This window comes from Schistocerca nitens, chromosome 4, assembly GCF_023898315.1.
Source record: "Schistocerca nitens isolate TAMUIC-IGC-003100 chromosome 4, iqSchNite1.1, whole genome shotgun sequence".
Classification (NCBI taxonomy): Eukaryota; Metazoa; Arthropoda; class Insecta; order Orthoptera; family Acrididae; genus Schistocerca; species Schistocerca nitens.
Genome location: NC_064617.1, coordinates 382,649,868 through 382,673,708, shown reverse-complemented (window position 1 = coordinate 382,673,708; position 23,841 = coordinate 382,649,868). Strand labels below are relative to the sequence as shown.

The 23,841-nt window shown below is 37.9% G+C and overlaps 1 protein-coding gene across 2 annotated transcripts in view; it reads right to left on the bottom strand.

The window, feature by feature from the left end:
* Nucleotides 1–23,841, bottom strand: part of LOC126251494 (AP-5 complex subunit zeta-1-like) — a 113,937-nt gene that overhangs the window by 22,661 nt on the left and 67,435 nt on the right. Inside the window, exons 7-8 of one of the 2 annotated variants that reach the window (XM_049951963.1) lie at nt 13,482–13,678; nt 8,303–8,512 (exon numbers count right to left, since the gene is read on the bottom strand). In XM_049951963.1, coding sequence (XP_049807920.1) covers nt 8,303–8,512; nt 13,482–13,678 — 407 coding nt within the window. The remainder of the gene's footprint in view (nt 1–8,302; nt 8,513–13,481; nt 13,679–23,841) is intronic. The other variant, XM_049951964.1, reaches the window with a different exon arrangement.

Genomic DNA, 23,841 nt, shown 5'->3' with positions numbered 1-23,841 from the left:
GCCACCTCACTAATGACACAGCAACTCCCTCTGCCAAAATCTGTACAATTAACACCTGGCCATGCTTTGGATTGTCAGAATGGTGTTCCGCTCTCCCTCCTGGGCATTGTGGGTTCAGTGAGTTTGTGAGGGCTACAGGCGTCACTCAGAGGAGTAAGGTGGCTATAGCAAGACAAAAGGCATTCAGGAAAGCTCTTTACTGTTCCATCAAGCTTAGACCACCTATAGTTGTGCACCCTTGTGATATGGTGCGGTCTGACTTTGACCCATGATATCCATGTTCCGTGGACTTGCCGAGTGTGGTTGCAATGAGTTTTCACTGTAATAACAACATGACTTTTTTCATCATGCTAATACATATTAATCAAACTGAAAACCCTTTTCTACTGCAGCACTTGTACCTGGTACACACTATGCAAAATTAACAATTTTCTATGTATTTTCCAAATATTGCAGGCCATCTCTCTCCTAGAGGCACTTCCATCATTACCCTATCTTTGATATGCTTTTCTATTATGTTCTTAATGTGTCCAAACTCACTGATTAGTGAATTCTCATTGAAAGCAGACAGGCAAACACTATAATCCTGAACATCATCAGTCCAGTGAGCAGATTGTTGCAACAAATCCAAGATCATTATGAATATCTCGTTACTGACATAAAATACACTTCTTATGTAATTCACAGAGTCATCAAAAAATGTTGAAGCCTTTTTCTATAATAATTCCATCTTCCACAACATTTTTCAACATTTCATTAAGGGGGTAGGACGTCAAATGGGCCGACTTGGAGTTTTGAATCTGTTGACCTTTCTGGAAATTAGCATTTGTATAAAATTGTCAATCAAATTAGAAGTTTCAGTGGGAGAGAGATATTTTGACTCTCAATTTGTTTAATGGTAGCAGACAAACTTCTGACTGGTCTGCTAAAAATCTCAACCAAAATGGGCAAGAGCTTTAAGAGAAAGAATGAATACTGAAGATAGACACCAAAATCGAGAATAATCTGTATGGAAGGTAACAGACAAGACTTCTACATGATCAGAAATGGATGTAGCAAAATGTTTTTTGGTTGGGTTGTTTGGGGAAGGAGACCAGACAGCGAGGTCATCGGTCTCATCGGATTAAGGAAGGATGGGAAAGGAAGTACGCCGTGCTCTTTCAGAGGAACCATCCCGGCATTTGCCTGGAGTGATTTAGGGAAATCACGGAAAACCTAAATCAGGACGGCCAGACGAGGGATTGAACCGTCGTCCTCCCGAATGCAAGTCCAGTATCTAACCATTGCGCCACCTCGCTCGGTTATAGCAAAATGGCCACTGGAGTTAGTATACAATGACATCATGTGTCCTACTATTCCCATATGTTATACGAGAAAGAGAGATGTCATTACATTTATAGAAAATTATATTCATTTTACAGCTGTTTATAAGATACATAATAAAGCTCCAATGCTAGAATCTTTCAAACAGTATGAAGCAATGGCAACAGTTCATTTCAATTAGAGGATAAGTAGATATCACTATGATGATGGAGGTGAATAGTTGTCCAATGAAATGAATAGCTTTTTTAAAGAAAAAGGGAATTCAATATTAATTTACTAAGGAATACACACAACAAAATGGAATACATGATAAATACATTACAAACCAAGCTCACTGCAAGCTTTTGAACAGTAAATTCAGAAAATCGTTTCAGCCAGAAGCAGTACTGACTGTTGTTTAGCTGATAACCAGAACACCATCAACTGAAAGTTCCAGCACCTTATGTGGTATGGTGAAATGCTGAAACTGCAAAAACTGGAAGTGGTTGTGTGGTATACTTATAGCTTCTTGGAGAACTGATTGCAAGAAAATTTGGTGCCAGAATAAAAAAAATGCTTAATGGTTCAATATTGCTTTGGTGCCCAGAAAAGAGATGCATCATTCTTGGAAGGGATGTAAAGTATGATTAAAATAATTTTGATTGTAATAATGAGAACCACTTCTCTTGAAAAGGGACAGAAATGTTGTAATTATCATTGATGAAGACAAAATCGACTACAGAGATGAGGTCATGTCAGCCAAAAATAACTGAAGGAGTTAAATCTCCTGAAGCCCATAGACGTGGGAGAGAGAGAGAGAAATGCCCGCCATGGAGGAAAGACCTATGCAGTGTTAGATCAACAACGTTCCTGAGAATTTCAGTGACATTTTCAGCAGAACAGACAAAGAACACAGGTTTCACACAGTAGTAGAAGAGGTTAATGAAATTAAGACCTGGACATTTGTGACCTATCTGAAAACAAGAGGGCTATTGACACTTAGTGAATTTTTAAATTGAAACCTGATGATTTAAGTAACAGTAGTCATTCATGACTGTTCTCAAAGAAAAGGGTTAGAGTATAATGAAACATATGCTCTGAAGAAACTGCAAAAAAGGTGGGAATTTAAGGAGATGGGACCTGGATAAACTGAAAGAACCAGAGGTTGTACTGAGTTTCAGGGAGAGCATAAGGGAACAACTGACAGGAATGGGGGAAAGAAATACAGTAGTAGAAGAATGGGTAGCTTTGAGGGATGAAATAGTGAAGACAGCAGAGGATCAAATAGGTAAAAAGACGAGGGCTAGTAGAAACCCTTGGGTAACAGAAGAAATATTGAATTTAATTGATGAAAGGAGAAAATATAAAAATGCAGTAAATGAAGCAGGCAAAAAGGAATACAAACGTCTGAAAAATGAGATCGACAGGAAGTGCAAAATGGCTAAGCAGGGATGGCTAGAGGGCAAATGTAAGGATGTAGAGGCTTATCTCACTAGGGGTAAGATAGATACTGCCTACAGGAAAATTAAAGAGACCTTTGGAGAAAGGAGAACCACTTGCATGAATATCAAGAGCTTTGATGGAAACCCAGTTCTAAGCAAAGAAGGGAAAGCAGAAAGGTGGAAGGAGTATATAGAGGGTCTATACAAGGGTGATGTACTTGAGGACAATATTATGGAAATGGAAGAGGATGTAGATGAAGATGAAATGGGAGATATGATATTGCGTGAAGAGTTTGACAGAGCACTGAAAGACCTGAGTAGACAACATTCCATTAGAGCTACTGACAGCCTTGGGAGAGCCAGTCCTGACAAAACTCTACAATATAATAATCCCAATCGCAAAGAAAGCAGGCATTGACAGATATGAAAATTACCGAACCATCAGTTTAATAAGTCACAGCTGCGAATTCTTTACAGACGAATGGAAAAACTGATAGAAGCTGACCTCGGGGAAGATCAGTTTGGATTCCGTAGAAATGTTGGAACACGTGACACAATACTGACCCTACGACTTATCTTAGAAGAAAGATTAACGAAAGGCAAACCTACGTTTCTAGCATTTGTAGACTTATAGAAAGCTTTTGACAATGTTGATTGGAATACTCTCTTTCAAATTCTGAAGGTGGCAGGGCTAAAATACAGAGAGCGAAAGGCTATTTACAATTTGTACAGAAACCAGATGGCAGTTATAAGAGTCGAGGGGTATGAAAGGGAAGCAGTGGTTGGGAAGGGAGTGAGACAGGGTTGTAGCCTATCCCCGATGTTATTCAATCTGTATATTGAGCAAGCAATAAAGGAAACAAAGGAAAAGTTCAGAGTAGGTGTTAAAATCCATGGAGAAGAAATAAAAACTTTGAGGTTCGCTGATGACATTGTAATTCTGTCAGAGACAGCAAAGGACTTGGAAGAGCAGTTGAACGGAATGGACAGAGTCTTGAAAGGAGGATATAAGATGAACATCAATAAAAGCAAAACGAGGATAATGGAATGTAGTCGAATCAAGTCTGGTGATGCTGAGGGAATTAGATTAGGAAATGAGACATTTAAAGTAGTAAAGGAGTTTTGCTATTTGGGGAGAAAAATAACTGATGATGGTCGAAGTAGAGAGGATATAAAATGTAGACTGGCAATGGCAAGGAAAGCGTTTCTGAAGAAGAAAAATTTGTTAACATCGAGTATAGATTTGAGTGTCTGGACGACGTTTCTGAAAGTATTTGTATGGAGTGTAGCCATGTATGGAAGTGAAACATGGACGATAAATAGCTTAGACAAGAAGAGAATAGAAGATTTCGAAATGTGGTGCTACAGAAGAATGCTGAAGATTAGATGGGTAGGTCACATAACTAATGAGGAGGTATTGAGTAGAATTGGGGAGAAGAGGAGCTTGTGGCACAACTTGACTAGAAGAAGGCATCGATTGGTAGGACATGTTCTGAGACATGGAGGGATCACCAATTTAGTATTGGAGGGCAGCGTGGAGGGTAAAAATCGTAGAGGGAAACCAAGATATGAATACACTAACCAGATTCAGAAGGATGTAGGCTGCAGTAGGTACTGGGAGATGAAGAAGCTTGCACAGGATAGAGTAGTATGGAGAGCTGCATCAAACCAGTCTCAGGACTGAAGACCACAACAACAACATGCTCCTGTAGCAAGACTGACAATTCTGAGGACATTATGTGCAGTTCTGAATTGCAAAAAACTGGTTACAAACTTAAATGTATATAATTTCACAGTAGTAGTGAATGTAGAACCAGGTTGTGCAGGTAAGCTAAACAAAGCAATTTATGGTCCAAAGCAGACCTCAAGATCTTAGAATTTCACATTTGACAAGTTTGTTAATGATCTAGGCTTTGTTCAAAGTATTGCTGATAGGTGGTTGTACACAGGAACTTTATCTGTAAGGTTTATATTTTGCTGAGCATTGATGACATCAACATTTTGGGAAATGACAGAACAAAAAGTGAAGAATTCAAATTAGCATTAACAAGTAGATTTAAAATGAAAGATTTAGGAGACTGTTTTTGATAGTTAAAGTAGATAAAAGGGAGGATGGGATAGTTACGAGTCAGAAAATTTGATGCAGAGCTTCAGCATGAATGAATGTGAAAGTGCATTATAGAGAACTAGTAGGATGTTTGCTTTATGTGACTAAAGCATGACTTGATTTACACTTTGCCATTAATTATTTCGGTCATTATCAGAGTGATTCAAAGGAAGCATATAGGAAAGATTTAAATAGAATACTATTAGCACGAAAGACACATTATATCATAGATTACAGGGCTACTATAGATGATTCATTCATTTTCAAAGTTCTATATTTTTCAATGTATAACATATACAAATATGACTGATTTATGAATATAACTACAAACTCACGAACTTAGCATTGTGTACACCTCTTGGTATTATGAATGAGGTGCCTTGACAAAATGATGACAAAGCAAGGAAAGAGTTTCACCCCAAAGTGATACTCAGTGATGAAGCTACCTTCCATTTATCTGGAAAGGTTAATCATCACAATGTGAGAGTAAGGGCCTCTGAAAATACTCATGAAATTGTGGTATATTCACTTAAAATTAATGTTTTCCGTGCAATTTCACAGACGAAGGTGTGGGGGTGAAATGTTTTTTTTTTTTTTTTTTTTTTTTTTTTTTTTTTTTTCCCCCCCTGCAGGAGGGCTGTGACAAATGTCTCCTACCTTGATGAGTTGAAGTTGTGGCAGTCTTCCCAACTGACTGTTGATGCCAAGAATTTCATCTTACACCACGACACCCCTCATTGAAGCATTGATGTTTTGTCATTCACTAAATGGCGAACTTCCCCAATGCTGGGTTGGGCGTGGTGGCGAAGATGGTGTGACTGCTTCCTTGGCCCCAGGTTGCCTGACCTAACACATTGTGACTTTTTCCTTTGGGTACATTAAGGACTATATTTACATACCCCCATTTCCAGGAACACTGGAATATTTCAAAGAACACTCAATACTACTGTGCTCACTGTAGGATGTTGCTATATAATGTATAGAATAAACTTGATCACAGCTTGGACAGGCATTGTGTGGTGGCCAGAGGAGCACTCATACAATATCTGTATAGTGTAAATTGCAAATTTGGTGAGTTCACGTTTCTATTCATGCATCAGTCAAATTTGTATATGTAATACTTTGGAAAATATAGAACTTCAAAAATGAAGAATAATTTTATTTATAGTAGACCTGTACATTATAAAAATGAAAGCAACGATGAAGCTGTGGTAGCTTATGGTGATTGGGCCAATAGCTCAATTATAAAATCAACGTCAGGTTATAATACCAAATTATTTGGTAACATTGTAAGATGAGCACTAGAAAAACAAAGTACTGTAGCATTATCTTCTACAGAAGTAGAATTTCTGTACCTTGTAGCTTGAGTTGTAGAATATTTATAATTTATGAATACAGTCAGTTCTGTATAGCTTCTTTCTGTAAATGGGAGTAAACATAAGTATGAGTCTGTTACAGACTCAAGTTTAAAAATTAAAAGATATCAAGTACATTTCTATAGATTGTTGCCCAAATGAGGTAGAGTGAGAGAATAACAGTTCCACATTATGCCATAGTACAGAATCTGATTTTGTACTGTATCATACACATACACCTATTACTGATTGCTTATTATGTCTGTTTCTTGTTTTTGAGTGGGGATAAATTAATTGGAATTAAGTTTCCTTGTTCTGTGTATTTGCTGTTTGCAACCACACTCTGTTAGCCAATCATCTCTCATCAAATGCCCCAGCTTTTTGTTGACAAGAATGTATTTATACTTCCTGTCAGTGGCTGCATTATCTTCTCATTGGCCATAATTTATCCACAAACATCACTCCATTTTCCTCCTATTAGTTACTGGAAACAGGCCATTATAGACACAGAAATCAGTTTATATTTATGAAACATATACAACAGAAATAGAGACAATAAAGCAGAATAAGGTCTCTGTTGGAGGAGATAAAATTCCTCCATTATATTATGAAGATGCAAACACACACAAATTTTTGCTCTGGTTAACCTGTTCAATGAAAGTTTAAGTGAAGGTGTGTTTCAATCTGAAGTAAAATTTACAATAGTCAAGACACTGCTTAAAAAAGATAGTAACAACAAAGCCAAAAACTAATGACCCATTATTTTCATCTCAAGTAAAAGTATTAGAAAAAATTATTGCACTGATCTTAGAAAACTTTCTTTTCAAACAGGAAGTGCTGTAAGAAATGCAACATGATTTTAGGAAAAGCTACTCAGCGTCACCTGCCATATACAATCCAGAGCATACAATGTTAATGAAATTAGATGAGAGGGAAAGGACAGCATGTTTTTCCTAGATCTATCGTGTGCATTTGACAAAGTATCTTACGACCTGCTGCTTGATAAAATGAAAACTTGTGGTATCAGAGGAATAGGTAAAAGACTGTTACAATCATACCTACAAGCCAGATATGAGATTGCACAAGTCACATACAGAGTGGCAGGTTCAGTTGAGCTGTAACAAAGTGTAGTGTGCACTAAGGGTCAGTTCTGTGGCCTCTATTCTTAATATTAGATGTTAATGATATACCACAGTGCACAACAACAAAGTACTTAACTATGCAGATGACACAACAGTTATTAACTGTGCACCCAGCAATAATAATCTGGTCCTGAATTACTCTGGTTTCTTACTTGGCATTAAAAATAACTGATTAAGCTTAATGGACTCCCACATACACCAACAACGTGACAGTGTGCAACAGAATGTTGTGTCAATGATGGAACAGAAATGAAACTGGGTGATACAACTGTCTTCCTTTGAGTAACATTAAACAGGCATCTCTCTTGGGAACAAGTCTTCAAATAATTTAACAATAAAAGCAGTACAGTAGTCTAAATAAAGATTTACACATTTATAAGACTTGTAGACAAGCGATTATCATCTGGAAACACACAACCCAGAATGTGGAGACAACAGCCCCTATTACACGGGAATCAGATTTAACAACACATATAAAGAGAATTTAAAAGCTCGAGTAGAAGCTGCTTTGAAATGGAACTGCAGGAGTTTCTTACCAATAAATGTTTTTCTAGTATTAAGGAATTCCCTTCAGAGGAGTAAAAGACTTTCATTTGTACCAATAGTATATGTTACCAATAGTATATGTAAGTACCAGTAATCAAAATACATAACTTTTTTATTGTTTGTAAAGGTAAAGATATGATGAAAAGTGTAAAATACATCCACATTCAAAAACAAATCCTGTGTTACTGTACGGAAAATATATAAATACATTACAGATATTCTGCTAATATGTAGGTAAATTATTCTTCAACTGTATCTCTAAAGAAAAACTGCTGTAGAATCATGTCACAAAAGTAGATAATGGAACAACAGAAATTTTACAAGATACTTAAATTTAATAAGTTGTTCGTGTGTGTAACACATGACAACATTATAAAGTATATTTCACTCACTGCACTTTGAACTTACTTATGAACTGAATCGGTGTATCCAGGAACTTTGAATAGAAGTGTTAGTCTGGTAAGAAGAGCACATAAAACATCAGCTGCAGCATCAGCATCACCTTGAAGCATGAGGGCCGAGAAAAACTTGTCTAACAGAAGTGGCACAATCTGACTGCAGGTTATAACAAGAGACTGTGTTGCCAGTTCTCCAAGCAGATCGATATATGCACCTAACCTTTGGATACAGAAATAAAGCTTTATTTCATAATGGCAGAATTATGTAATTAATTTGATAATGGATGACTGCATGCTACAGGCTAATCATTATAATTAACTTATCACATTATGGAAAAATAAGGTAAATATAAAGTGTTATTGCTTATCTGCCATGTGAAAAATCTTAATTTGAACATAACATAAAGACAAGATGTAAATAAAAATGATCAAAGGTAAGAACACTTTATTCTCTGTATTGCTATGTGTATCTTATGTAACTCACATCAGTCAGGAGAGTGATTTGTTTATTAACGAGAACATAGTACATTAACATTATGAACATGACAGAAAACTTAGCTTCTATTACCATTCCAAGGAAAACCAGCATCTGCCACAATGAAGTGTTATGTAAGGGTTTTATTATATTTTGTTGAGGTATGTGCAGTGGTGATTTGATTTTTTTTAGGTCTTTCACTGAGGATGAAACATAGATTTCTGCCTCAGTCAAGCTTCATCACCACTTCGATATTCTGTAAGTGCACATTTTGTTTATTAACTGACTGTATGTAATTGTACAAATTGCATTCCAAAAACTGAGCAACACATCATCATTTTCAGTACCGCTACCTACATCATTTGATAGGAACATTTATGGATGAACAAACTATTTCAGAATTAAAATTCACTTTCAATGAAATATAAAGACTTTGGCTGACTGAGAAAATGGTACAAGTGTGCCATATGATGCATGCTCCAACTCACAGGACAATTAAAAGCATACCATATGTTTACTACTCTGAAATTCCAATTAAATTCACCCTGCGTTACAGGGATGACATTAATATGATGTATCTCATGCATGGCATACAGTGGTTATAATTAACCTGATGGTGTTCCAAGTGATGTAGTGTGGGCTGTATACATCACAGGGTGCTGAAACATCGTAGGTACGTTCATTAATTGGTGCACTTGTGGAGTATACTGAAAAAATAATAGTTCCACTTTCTGCCCCTAGGTGAAAATATGATGCTGTAAGCAGTCACAGTGTGAAATGTTTCCTGTTTTGACATTAGCATGCTGTTTGTGACTTGGCAAAGAATATTGACTTCTTCTGTAAGGACTGTTGGTGTCTGGGGTTAAGAAGTGTGGTGTGCGTACTGTAAGACCTTCGGTACACACACCATCAGATTATTTGACTTGTCGCTCTAATGAAGTAGGCGAGTGTCAGCAATATGTCTCGTGGTCTGATCATGGTGTGTTTATCTTCTGCCGTTATTTCAGATGATAGAAATGCCACTTGCACGCTTAGAGTAGCAGATTGACAGTGACACACTTTAAACAGAACTTTATTAATTTTCACACACATTTATTAAAATAATAACCAGCATGAAAATTACTTAACTTGGTTCTGGATGCTATTTACAATTGACAATCTGAAATTCCTTTGGTCTTGGTATGTTAATCTTATTCTCACATATCTCTGATACTTGACAAAGTGTCTATACATTTCTCTTCATGGCTATGTACTGGAATATGATAATCTTATTAGGTGCAGACTGAAACTTGACTACAGACTAATGCAGACTGGCAGACTGACTAATCGGAGGTCTGTACACTTGTTATAATACCTCGCGCGTTCATGTATCACTCCGCGAGTGTGATCCGCGAGGAAAAAAGGTTCTACCTTAGCAGGAATCTCATTGGCTGCGTTACATATTAATATGTGGATCGGCGGAAGCAGAATTTGGTCCGTCTCTATGACAGCGCCATCTCGTAGTGCGGAGACGGACGTGCGCTGCGCCTGCACTGTTGTGCTTAGCGGGGTGCGCTCTAGTGGGAAAGTTGTGTACGCGTTGACTACGCGGAACTATGTACACAACAAGAAGGTTGAAGTTTTTTTGCATGAAATGTGATGGCTATTGAGAAGAAAGAGCATGCGCAGCTAGTAAACCTGTTTTATCAGAATGGCAGCACATTGTGGGAATATCGCTGACAGAAACAGCTGCGAAGAGGCATCACATCAATAAACGAGCTAAAGAATATGGTAAAGAAGTTTGAAGAAACAGGTGGAATTAGGTAGTGCAGCAGAGATAGGGAGGCAGTCCATTCCCATGGCATCTGATGATAAACTTTCTGTAGCTGTAGCTGACTGTGCAGCACGTCTCAAACTCTGCAACCACTGCTCAAGCTATGCCAAGGGAATTGTCTCTCCCCTGATCAACAGTTTCAAATATTTTATGGCACATTTTACATAGGTACCCTTACAAGAATCAGATTGTGCACCAACGAAGCTCGAAGATAGGATACATCATCACTTTGCCCTTTGTTTTTTGGCACACTGCAGCACCCGGAACATTGTCAGTTTAATAATAACCAACCAACACATAGGCAGTCTTTGCAGAGCTTTCCTCTGGAGACTGATTTTTGAATACTTCTGAAAATGTTCTCATTATTATTCTTGTTATGTCTTGCAACATTTTTTATGAGTGACTTTCTTCACCAGCATCTGAACTTTTGCTTCTTGGACAATATGATCCATGTTTATAACTGCATTAAACTGTATAGGAAAGAAGTGCATTAATGCCACTGTGTTCCTTATGTTCATTTTGGAAACAAGTAATTTTATAATTATCTTGCACATTTTGTATGGTTTTTCATCTGGGGTTTTGTTGTACATATTGCAAACGGACTTTCCAGTGACACTTATACCACAGAGACAGATCTAGCAATAACCTCATTATATTACCGATACTGGTGTATTTAACACTGGGTCTTAATAGACTATTTTTGATGACACTTATTTGCCTAACGTAACAACATTGGCTAAGTCACAGGCCAAGAATGTGGGCATCTCTACTGGTTGCTGATAATTAGCCATGTGCTACTTAGCTTTGTTTAAAATTCATTTAACTCATCAATATATGAAAAGGTGGAAGGGGTGGGGGCAGGCAGCTAAATGCTACAGTGTGAATACAAAGAGAAACACTATAAAGGTTAGCCAATTGTGACTTTCTAATAGCTAACCCAACATGTGCATATTGCATGACAAGAAAAATTGCACCCAGAAGTGGAGAAGGAGGAAACAAAATGAAACTTCATAGATTGAGAGAATATGTGAAGTTATTTCTGTTATTACAAAACTGAGGCAAGCTGGCCCACAACTGTTGTAAATGGTCATTGATATTCTGGATACTGGCAATGGGAATGAGTTGATGTTGAAGCTCATCGAACACGTTCTATATGGGACAGATCTGGGAACCTTGCAGGTCACAGGAATACTCCATCATGCAGGCAGTTCACAGAAACATATGCCATATGTGGACAAGCACTGTCCTGTTGAAAAATGGTACCACAACACTGCCATGTGAGAGCTAACTGATGATGTAGGATGTCCTTGATGTACTGTTGTGATGTCAGAATATCTTCAAACACCACCAACCAGGACCTGAAAACATACCCAACAGGTCCCTAATCATGACACTAAGAGTACCACCACTGTGCATCTCCAAAACTTTGGAAGAATGGGACTTCTACCCAGGTCGCCACCATGCTCGTCAGCAATTGTAATCCAGAACTGTGATTCACTGATAAACATAAGTGTGACACCATTCATCAGCAGCCCATGCTTCCCTGTCACAAAACCACTTCAAATGCAACTGTTTATGTTGTGGTCTTAATGGCACTCCACACATAGGAATATAATTCCCTAGCCATTCTGCTCTCAGTCAACAACCAATGGTGTAGGATGACACAGAATGTTGCAGGGACTCTCATACTTGTTCTCAGGTGTGAGATGAAGATGTGATGAGTTATTCTTGGTGCACAATATGGCAATTCTCCGTTGTGGTGGTCACACAGGGTCAACTGGAATGCTTAGGACGAGTATGCCTGCCCTCATGTTTTCTTGCAGTCCAACATTAAGTCACTGTCACATCTGAATGCTCCACAAATCTGGATACTGCACGATTCAACCTGCTGGCCAAATGGAAACTAAAATGAAGCCCTTTTCAGACTCTGTCAGGTGCTGATAACACTGTTTCACCTGAGTACAGGGCATCTCTGTTTTCTTTTCAAAATCTAATGTTGCCCACACCTCTAATACATCCTACCAGGCCTGGTAACTCTGATGGCCATTCTGCCTGTCACGGAGAACTGAGACGCTAAATCATTTTCACACCTGTCGATAATGTGTACACGTATGAAGTAACACTGGTATTAGACAATTTCTTATGGGTGCTTCACTTCTTTTCGTCTGGCAATGTACATAATAATCATTCTTGAGAAAGATAGAAATTGTTTCAGCTGAAAGTTTGTAGATTATTAACCGTGTAACATGGATGGAATCCTTGAATAATTTGTAGAAAGGCAAAACCACGAGTAAGATTAGTGTTAGGCAGGAACGATGTTAACAAAACTTTTACATATGTAATGACAACTGTCAATCTGTGCCAGACCTGGACACAAAGCAAGGTTTCCTGGTTACCATGAGCAGTTGCTTTAACCATTAGACTATATGAGTGTGCCTCAAGGCCTGAATCCCACTTTATTGTCACTGATGGTTCCATTCACAATTTCTAAAAACCACTATGTAGAAGTCATACCACTGGGAGAATGGATTTGGTGGAGGAACTGCAAGGTCAAAATATCATTTCATTTCATCATTGATACATCTGGTGCAGTTAAACCATTTTAACAACATATTTTTGGATAAAAAAATTACAGAAATGGTATGACACCTTGAGAGCATTACAGGAATGGATTTCAAATGCAGATTGATTAGGCAGTTCCGAAATACTCTGTACAATTATGGAGAAGACTTTCTAAATTACATTCTACATCACAGTGGTTTCCTCGTTAACCACATCTTTGACGAACAAGAAAAATGTAAAATATAAATCCGTGCATAACATGCCCAAAGATTAAAAGTTATGTGTAAAATTGTATTGTACTGCAATAAACTAAAGTGGATATGCTAAATGAAAATGTACCTTCCAGGGAGTTGACCTTTCTGGCTCTGTTGTCTTAAGAGATAACTAAAGGTAGATCGGAAAGCTGCAGATCGTACATCAACCACAAGACTTGCCCAGCAACTATTACTGCTCTGTTCTGTGGGCAACACAGCGGGTACCTGATGCAGTAACAAGCTTGCAGCAAGAACTGGCAGATCCAACAGGCTGTGCAGAAGCTGTAACAGTTAGGTATCATAATAACCAGAGGTGTAATGAAATACAATCAATGCTTAGACTGTCTTCACCAAATATGAGTAGCTGAGGTAATTATATCCATACATAGTATAAAAGTGGATGTACATATGAAAGTGTGTGTGTGTGTGTGTGTGTGTGTGTGTGTGTGTGTGTGTGTTTGTTCCACATCTCCTCCTAAACCACTGGAGGGATTTCAACCAAACTTGGTACACATATCACTTACTGTCTGGAGGTAATCACTGTGAGGGTAAGAACCACCTACCTATCAAAGGGGTGGGGGTGAACAAGCAATGTAGACCACTGACGAATGAATATCCATAGTTTATTCATCCAGTATTAATGAATGAGAGCACTTAATGTGTTGAAACAAAGTTTACACACAATTTCAAAACTTTACGAAACTTTTCCTCACTGACAACACCCCACAAAATAATGAAAGGAAAGGAAAGTCTACTACATTTTAGCAGTTCATGTAGTAAAACTGTCACATGAGGCACAACGTTTTAATTTATACATCTTTTCTGGTAACTGTATTTGTGACACATTTTGCAGACAGTATTCACATATACCACTGAATGTACCAGTAAAAATACATCTTTGTATGACACATACAATAAAATGCCTTTTTTACACTTTTCAGCTGACTGCTCCAAAAAATTGTAAAATGCAGGAAAGTGTAAAACACAGGAAAGCATAGGAAATAAGACAAGTGAAAATGAATAACTTACTTTTCCTGTCATTCTCTTTATATTATTGAAAATATGAAATTAAAGTAATTTAAATTTTGCTTATTTAAATAAATCTGAAACAATTAATTGTTTTTGTTTCTTTCTTATAGTAATTAGCTGTGCTGTTTCATGAAACCACATTAAAAAGATATCCATGTTCTAATTGAGATTTATTATTGATAACCATTATAAAATTACAGCAAATAAAACTTTTAATACACTATTGGTTAAAAAACACAAAAGATGGCAGCCTCTATAAACAGATAACAATGGCCACAAAATCTACAGCTTCTTGCCAACAAGGAGGTCACTTTGTTCATGGACTTCCAGCGTGAGAAAGAAGGCAGAAATCGTTATCATTTTACAGAGTGTCCTGGGGAAGAATGTTTGTCTGACATCAGGTCATACCAACCTAAGACTGCATGTACCAAGTACAGATTAGTGTACTTCACATGAAAGTAACAACAATCCATGAAAGTCCATTGTACACGGCCATCTTCAAAAATGGTGTTTATCTGTGTAAATGACTGTGAAACTAAATTAAAGCTGTGCAATGAACACAAGGAAGGTTGCCTTTAGAGTCACTATCATCAGATTCTGATTATCATTAAGGCAGTGACTCAGCATAATTTCTCACCCTTCCAAATACTGCGAACATGTACTACAGGCAGCCATGACCCAGCATGACGACAATTTATTTATTTATTTATTTATTCCATGTGATCTGATGGTACACAGTGTGTTGCAGATGTCGGAAAATATCATTTAACATTGTTAACATATATTAACATAGGCCTATAGTATCCTAATGTATTATATTGCTCAATGTTTTCAATTTAACACAAACAGCAAGATTACTGTTCTAAGTATTCATTTACAGAGTAAAAGCAGCGACACAACAAATATGACTTCACGGCTTTGCTAGATTTTATGTTGTCTTCGATGGACTTAATACTAGTGGGAAGATTGTTGAACAGTTGGAGGCCCATGTGGGAAGTTCCCTTTTTACACAGTTGAGTGTTTGTACGTATAACATGCAGGTTTGCGTTTTTCCTGGTGTTGTGTTCATGTATTTCATTATTTTTTATGACTCTGGGGTCAGTTGGCATTATGTGGTTTCTGAAAAATTTTAGAGTCTCAAGAATGTAGAGGCAAAGCAGTGTAAGGATTTCCAACTTTCTGAAGATGGGTTTGCAGGAGTCTCTGGGTTTGCTCCCAGTAATAATCCTCATTGCTCTCTTCTGGATTCTGAATGTGCTCAGAGCAGTTGGAGAATTTCCCCAGAATATTACACCATATTTTAGGTGGGCTTGAATGTAAGTGTAGTACGCACTGGTTAATGTTTTCAGGCTAGCACATGTTTTCAGCACACTCAATGCATAACAGCCAGAAAACCTCGTTTACTGCACTAATGCTATGTTCCAAGATCAATATCTTTGTGCATAGTCTGTGTTTTCTGCTTTGTTCCAAGGCTGACTGATCAGGGATATGATGCACTTTTTGAAGAAATCACTATGAAAATCACTGTTACAGGTTGTGATAATGTCAAAGAAAACTTACAAAACAGGAAATGTTCTGACATGGAATTACTAATGACGGGAAAGCAAGCGATGAATTGAGAGAATAGGATGTCTGTTGGGACCAATAAAAGCGAACATAAAAAGTGGGAAAATGTAAAATGTAGAAACATAGAAACAGGGTTTTACTGCAGTTCAGGAAATATGGCATCATAAACACTGAGATGCATGAAAAACTGCTGCAACATGTATGACATTTAAATTTATTACTTCTTTGCTATTATCTCTATTCACAGCACATTTGCAGACAGTATCCACATATGCTGGTGAATGAACCTACAAAAATATATCATTGAACAACATGTACTTTAGAAGATACAACATCATAAATATTGTGCTATGTGAAAATGAAACTGCAGGTGAAATTCACTAGAGATACAGATGAAATATGTGTACAAATACATGTGAAATATTTAAATATATGTGAAATATATTTGACGTGTGTACACAAGCAATGCCATGGTTAGAAAGCTCATCCTAACACTCTGGGACAATTTCAACCAAATTTGGTACATACGTTAGTTACAATCTGGAAAGAAATACTGTGGGGGTAAAACCACCTGCCTTTTACTGATGTGGGGTGATAACGTGGAGAAAGAAGGGGTGATAACATGGAGAAAGAAGGGGGAGCAGGAAATGGACAAACGTAGGAGGAGATGGACAGAAATTAGGTTAGGTTGGGTTAGGTTACGAGGAGATGGACTAATAGAAGATGGAATAAATACATGCTTCGGCAATGCGGGGTACTGAAGTAGTATGCAATAAAACAATGCTATAGTGTCCAACGACAAATGAGTGTGATATTCTTGATGCTGATGTTTCTCAATACTTCTACTTTCCATACTGAACAAAGATAGAAAATATATAATACTTTCAGCAGATTATAATAGAAAAGGTAAAATACCATAACACAATTATATAAAACACCCCAAACTGACACCTCCAAAATATATGTATTAAGGGAAAGAAATGTCTATTAAAAAGACAGTGGACTTTTTTCAGCTTTCGGGACTGTCATTAATTTTCACTGGTGAACAAACAAAAGGAAGGTAGGGAAGGGTGCAAGCAGGTCACTTTCATTCTCGATCATGGACAATCTTCTACACAAAAATAAGAAAAGAAATACACTCAGAGGAAATGAAAGTACCATAATCAAACATGGAGAATTTTGTAGCAAAAACAATGATTTAAATAAGTTATTATAATGAGACAGATCAGATACAGTGACAAAATTCACAACAATCACTACACAAAGAATAGATAATAATATTATTGTTAATTTTATACGCAAAGACTCTGACCAAGATTATGGAAGAAATGTAAGTGCATTTCCCTTGACAATGATACATATGATAGAAAAAAGAATACAAAAAAATTGAAAAGAAAGAGTTGTAAAGGGAAATTGACAAGGCATGAGATTAATGCACACAAACAGAAGAGAGAAATGGCAACAGAATATGAAAGAGGAAACAAAGTGTTGCAAGTCAGAGGAAACAGGTGTAGATGCAAAGGTGAAAGTAACAATGAAACAGGCGAGAGTACAAAAAGAAAAGCAAGCTAGGTTAACTGGTAACAGCATGGATGAGGAGTGGGACGGAGAAGTGAAGGTGTTTTGATTAGAGAGAGAGAGAAACACATGTGGACCACAAGTGGAGCTTGACAACAGGAATAAGAGTTACTTGATGAAGCAGATGTGGCTAGAGGCACACAGAAGAGGATTTGCCTGATTAGGTAAGAGTGTTGCAACACTGTGGGGACAGAACAGTGAGATTTCAGAGGAGATTAGCGTAAGTGATATGCATTCATAGTAAGATTTCCTAGAATATTACAGCATGCTGTGCATTGTCCGCAGTGGTGTTTAGGTTAGAGCCAATGGCCAGTGACGTGTGTGTCACCAGTTTGTTTCCTATCTCATGCAATTATTTATCATCAAACATTAAAAATCTCTGGAAGAATTTTCTATGTATGTTTGAATGAGATGACACTCTGCTGAGGCAGACAGCTCAGCTACATATGCACTTTTTGTATAAGCTCAATAAATGTACTTTCACTGTGTTTGTTCTTGTTGATGATGATGCTCTCATAGCTAGTACTTGGTCCTAGATGTTATGTGATATAGTTTGGTGAAGACACAGAGTATCTCAGATAATTACATAGCTGTGACTCCAATAACATTACACAAAAACTGTTGCTTAAAAGGGCAGGATCCTGAGTACTTCCTATGGCCCTCATTATCAAGGTACTCATGGATACAAAAGCATCAATGAGTGAGAGAAATAGCAGGCATCCAGTAGTGTTTTTTGGAGATGCTGGCTAGAATCTGATGAAATAGCGACACAGATTTGATTGTGCCACTAAATACATTTGGTCGGATGACATGGTGTATCTTGACAATGTCTACTTGTACAGGAGTTGAACAAAAATTTGGAAACACTATGAGAAATACAGGCTTGAACATAAATGCAGATGCTAGCACAGCCTGCAGGTGGTGGTCAGTATCTGACCATGAATGGCACATGTGCAGTGCCCTCAATATGTTGATCAGTCATGATCAGAACTATGTTTTGTATTGTTGTGAGTGTATTATGTTGGAGCTATGTGAATTCAGATGTGGACAAATTTTGGAGATTTTATGGTGAGTGCTTCTGTAACCTAGGTAGCTAAAGAGTTTGGTGTTTCAAGAGGCACTATGTCGAAGATCTGTAACACATACAGGGAAAGCAGAAAAACCTCATCCACTAAGTCACTGCAGAATTGAATGCGGCACTTGTGCAAACCCTGTCAGCAACAAAACAACATGAAGGTAGCTCCATAAACTGGGAACTGCAGGGCAAGCTGGAGTTCCAAAACCAGACATCAGTGATGCAAATACCCATGACAGGAAAACATGATGCTGAAGTCATAAAACATGGAGTACGATGCAATGGAAGAATGTCATTTGGTCAGGTGAGCCTTATTTTGCACTGTTTTCAACTTTAGGACAATTTTTTGTCCCAAGGGTGTAACATTGCAGGAGTTTGGTGTTGATTTGGGCAGCTGTTTCATGGTATTCCATGGGCCCCATGACTACTTTGCAAGGTCAAAATTCTGCCAAGGATTATTTGATCAATTTGGCTGACTAGGTCCATCCCATGGTATGATATTTGTTGCTCACTGGTGATGCTGCGTTTCAAGAAGACAGGGCACCTGTTAACACTGCTTGCATTGTCCAGGACTGGTTTTGTGAGCATGGGGAGGAATTACTATAGTTCCCCTGGTCACCAAAGTCACTAGATCTCACTCAATATTACTGAGCCTTTGTGGTCTACTTTGTACAGAAGAACACTATCCATCTTTATCATCTTTTACCTGAAGTTGCCACTATTTTGCAGGAAGACTGGTATAATATTCCCTTGAAACCCATATGGGATCTGTATTTATCCATTCCAAGATGAATGGAAGCTGTTTTGAATGTCAACAGTTTTTTGAATGTCAACAGTTTTTTACACTGTATTAGGTATGGTAATTTGTTGTGATTTTGGTGTTTCCATATTTCTGTCCAACACCTGCATATGAATGCCATAGACTAGCAACAGCTTGGCAATAAGGAAAGCTCAAGTTGCTGATACAAATTTGAGTAGAAATTAAGAAAATATTTAATGACAACCAAAGGCATGTTCACATAGCTGAAGTACAACTGACAAACAGAACCCAACACCAGGGAGAGATAACAAAGTCATTTCTATATGTTTTGGCCCACGGAAAACAGTGAACATGAACATGAGGGAAGCTGTCAATGTTTAACACTTAACAAAGTATGTCACAGAGGATGTCTACAAAGTGAACCTTTTGTTGAAGGGTGTTACCACAACAGAGGAGATCATCAAGTGGTGCCAGCTCATTGAGGCAATGCACCATAAAATAGTACATCAAAAGACATTCAACAACTTTTGTATGTCGTACCAGTGACATTCATTCAGACCACCAGGATCTCATATTGCTAAAATGGCAAACATCAAAAAGAAATATGAGGGTTTATGATATCTTAATCTTGAACCAAAATAGGTCAGAGGTTAGTTCTATCATTAGCACACATCCCTACAAGGCAAAGTAATGAAGCAACCTTGCAGAATGAAGTTGGACACCCCAGATCTATACCACAATCATCACAGCACATCCGAGATTCTTGACAATACAGACACAACCAGCTTCTCACCACAAAAACAGACATTTAGGGAACAGAGCACAACATGCCAATTTGTTCCCACTGTAGATGTCCAGGGTACATCAAACATTGAGATGTTGAACAACAGGCTAATTCTATCAAAGCCAGGCAAATGTAGACAACTACAGCCAACCTATGGGATAAAGCCCTTGCAATATCATTGTTAAGGTCATTCTAATGTGCATTGAAGTCATTCCCTTCACCACAGAGATTCCACATAAAAAAAGGAAAATAAGTGTTTAACATCCTGCTAACAATGAGGTCATCAGAGATGGAGCACAGGCTTGGATTAAGGAAGGATGAGGATGGAAATTGGTTGTGCCCTTTCAAAGGAACCATGTTGGCATATCTGTCTTAAGCGTGGAGGGGATTTGAACTGTTGACATCTCCAATGTGAGTCTGCTGTGTTAACCATTGCACTACCTGGACAGAGAGTCTGGTTCCTTACCCTGCAGGAAAAATAAATGAGGGAAGCATCTATGAAGGTTAGGTCACTATAGATACAAATATTCAGATGACAGTTGCCAAGATATTGGGAAATGACATTGACACTGTCATTGATAACCAATCATTTTCTGAGATGTTTAATACTTATGGTCGCTAGTTGAAGAAGACTGTTCTGAAGCTCAGAGGCCACTATGTGCTGAAGGTTGCAAACGCTAAACGTCCACCTGATAACAATCTGTGTGTTGTGAAAATAATTATTAATGATAGTACACAGCCCTTTGAGTTTGTTGTTTTACCAGAAGATGGGCATAATGTCATCCAGAAATGAAACTTCTATCAGACATCACAAGCTCGAAGATTGGAGCTCTACACTGACAAAGCTACACCAACAATATCAGATAACAACAGTCTGAGGTGCACTTATCCCACAGTTATTAACAAGACAAGTTCTAATCAACTTTGCAGACACTCATTTCAGCTGAGAAACTTTAGTACAGCACAAAAGAAGTTGATATGCCCAGCAATAATCATAACCATTATAAATGAACAAGCGGCACTCTGGTTCACCAACTGCCATGGACAGCCACTACTCATTTCTAAAGTTATGTGCATGTGGGCAGTTTTCCAGGAAGGCAGTTTGGTGCCACTGATGGAAATTACTCTACACTTCCACTACCAAGTACCCACTAGAGGAAAGAACTATCCTATGTTGTTCAGTGCCTGTGAGTTTTTGCATACATCCATGTCCTGAGTAGAGACAAGGTAGATCAGACAACCCAATATGAAGTACCATATTGGCACATGGACCCATTCTCTCATCAGTCAGTGTTGATACATAGTAGTTACAGCTGAACGATAGACCATTCAGAAGAAAGGGAAACAGATGCTGGAAGACAACATCATTCGGCCATCACAGAGTCCTTGTTTCTTTCCTGTGATCCTCTTAAAAAAGGAAGACAGCACATGGGATTCCTGCATCGATTTCCAGTGGCTGAACAAACTTACCAAAAAGGATGTAGGCAAACTACCACATACTGATGACATCTTGGACTATCTGAACTACGGACATGCACACGGGAAGCTAGCAGAAAGAGGGTGATGAGGCTGACAAGAAAAAGGCTGCTTTCATAAAACTTGGCCTCTGAGTCCAGAGGTATGCCATTTATTATCTGCAACACTTCACCATATCTGAACTGGGGTGCATGGAAGGAGCCCCCATGAACGATTGCTGTAGAGTGAACATACCCTGAAAATGCTGAACTAGTGTCAATGGCTAATCCTTCTGCTGCTGGAAAACACTGGAGAAAAATGGCAAACACATTTAATTAGACCTCTTCAAGACCAAACTTCATTAAATATTGAAGGACTGTCAAAAGAGAACGGAGTCTAACTATCAGAAAACAGCAAGCAACATTCATGGCACAGTTCAGCATTGCAAGAAACACATGAAGAAGTAAATGACCAAGTCCAAAAACTGAAGGCACGAAGATGGTATTAGAATGCCCTCATAACAAGATAGTAGTAAAAATTAGGCTACAGTTGTGTACTATTACATCAGTGTACAAAACATCTAATACTGCTTTTCCGTTCCATAACTCAAATAAATTTCATGGCAAAAACATCAAGATTGTATTGGGGGATTTTAACTGTCAAAGTGTTGACTGGGGATATAATTCAGCTCATAAAAATGGGGAAGAACTAAGCAGCTGGAAAGAAAGAGACGGACTGAAACATCTTTTTGATCCTAAACTAAGACCATCATTTAACAGTGGCAGACAGCACAGATGGTATAATTCTGATAACATGTTCATAACTGAGAACATTGCTCATCATGTTGCAAAAACAGTAGAAGAACCTTTCCCCAGGATGCAACATTGGCCTACATCTTGTACAGTTTCTCAAGTTGATTGAGTAGAAAGAGTATCCTTCAAATGCTGTTTCAATTTCAAAAACACCAAAAGAATGCTTTCAGAGAACTGGATGTTGATGTTGAAAATATAGAAGCAGACCCAAGAAACTACAAAACACTTGCCAAAATTGTAAATAAATCTCAAGGAGGCTTATTCCTATAACTAACCTTGACTCAAGCTCAGCACTTCTTGAGCAACTATCATAGCAAGTAGAATGCAGATCATTTCTCAGCAGATAAAACTGAAGTGGGAGTAGAACTGCACTCAAACATCGCTGAACAAAGAAAGGAGAGATGGGCTACACTACTATCTTATCTGGACATGAAATCGAACAGTCGAAGAGTGCAGAAGCTCATAAAAAATCTTAGCAATGATCTTACAAGCCCACCATTAACTACAAACGTCACTCTGAACCAGATTGCTCATCAACTGCTACCAAATGGTAAGACCAGACAGAAAGTGACTAGTTTGAATCTCAAGCAAAACAGTGGAAAAGGGTGCTAATCTGCAGAACCCCCATTCTCACTTGAAGAACTGGTAAGAGCAGTGTGAGCATTAAAAGAAAATAAAGCAGCAGACCCTGATGAAATACAAACTTAACAAATAGAGCAGTATGGTCCAGAAACTAATGAATGGCTAATGAGGATGATGAACAAATGTTTGGAAACATTTCAGATTCCCGCACTGTGAAGGAAAGCACAAGTAATAACATTACTACAGCCTAGCAAAGAGTCAAATGAGCCAGAAAATTTCCGTCCTATTTCCTTAACCTGCCAGCCATATAAGTTATCTGAAAGGATGATTCTGTCAAGAATAGCTACCAAAATCGATACAAAACTTATCCCTGAAAAAGCTGGATTTAGACCAGAGGAATCATGTTTTAGTCAAACACTAAATCTGACTCAACACATTGAAGATGGCTTTGAAAGGAAACTGATAACTGCTGTTGTCTTTATTTACCTTTCTGCTGCGTATGATACACTAAAGCACCAACAACTCCTCACAAAGGTCTATGGAATAATAAAGGACATTTGACTGACTTACATGTAAGAGGCATGTTGCAGAATTGAAAATTCTCCATAACCCTCAAAAGGAAGAAAAGTAGATGGAGAAATCAACAATTATATTACCACAAGGCAGTTTTCTTTCCCTTGCTTTGTACAATATGTACACAAATGATCAGCCACACCAGCCAGAAAGAGAGAGATTCATTTATGCAGATGACACTAGCATTACTGCTCAGGGAAGAACATTTGAAGAGGTGGAAATAAAATTGAA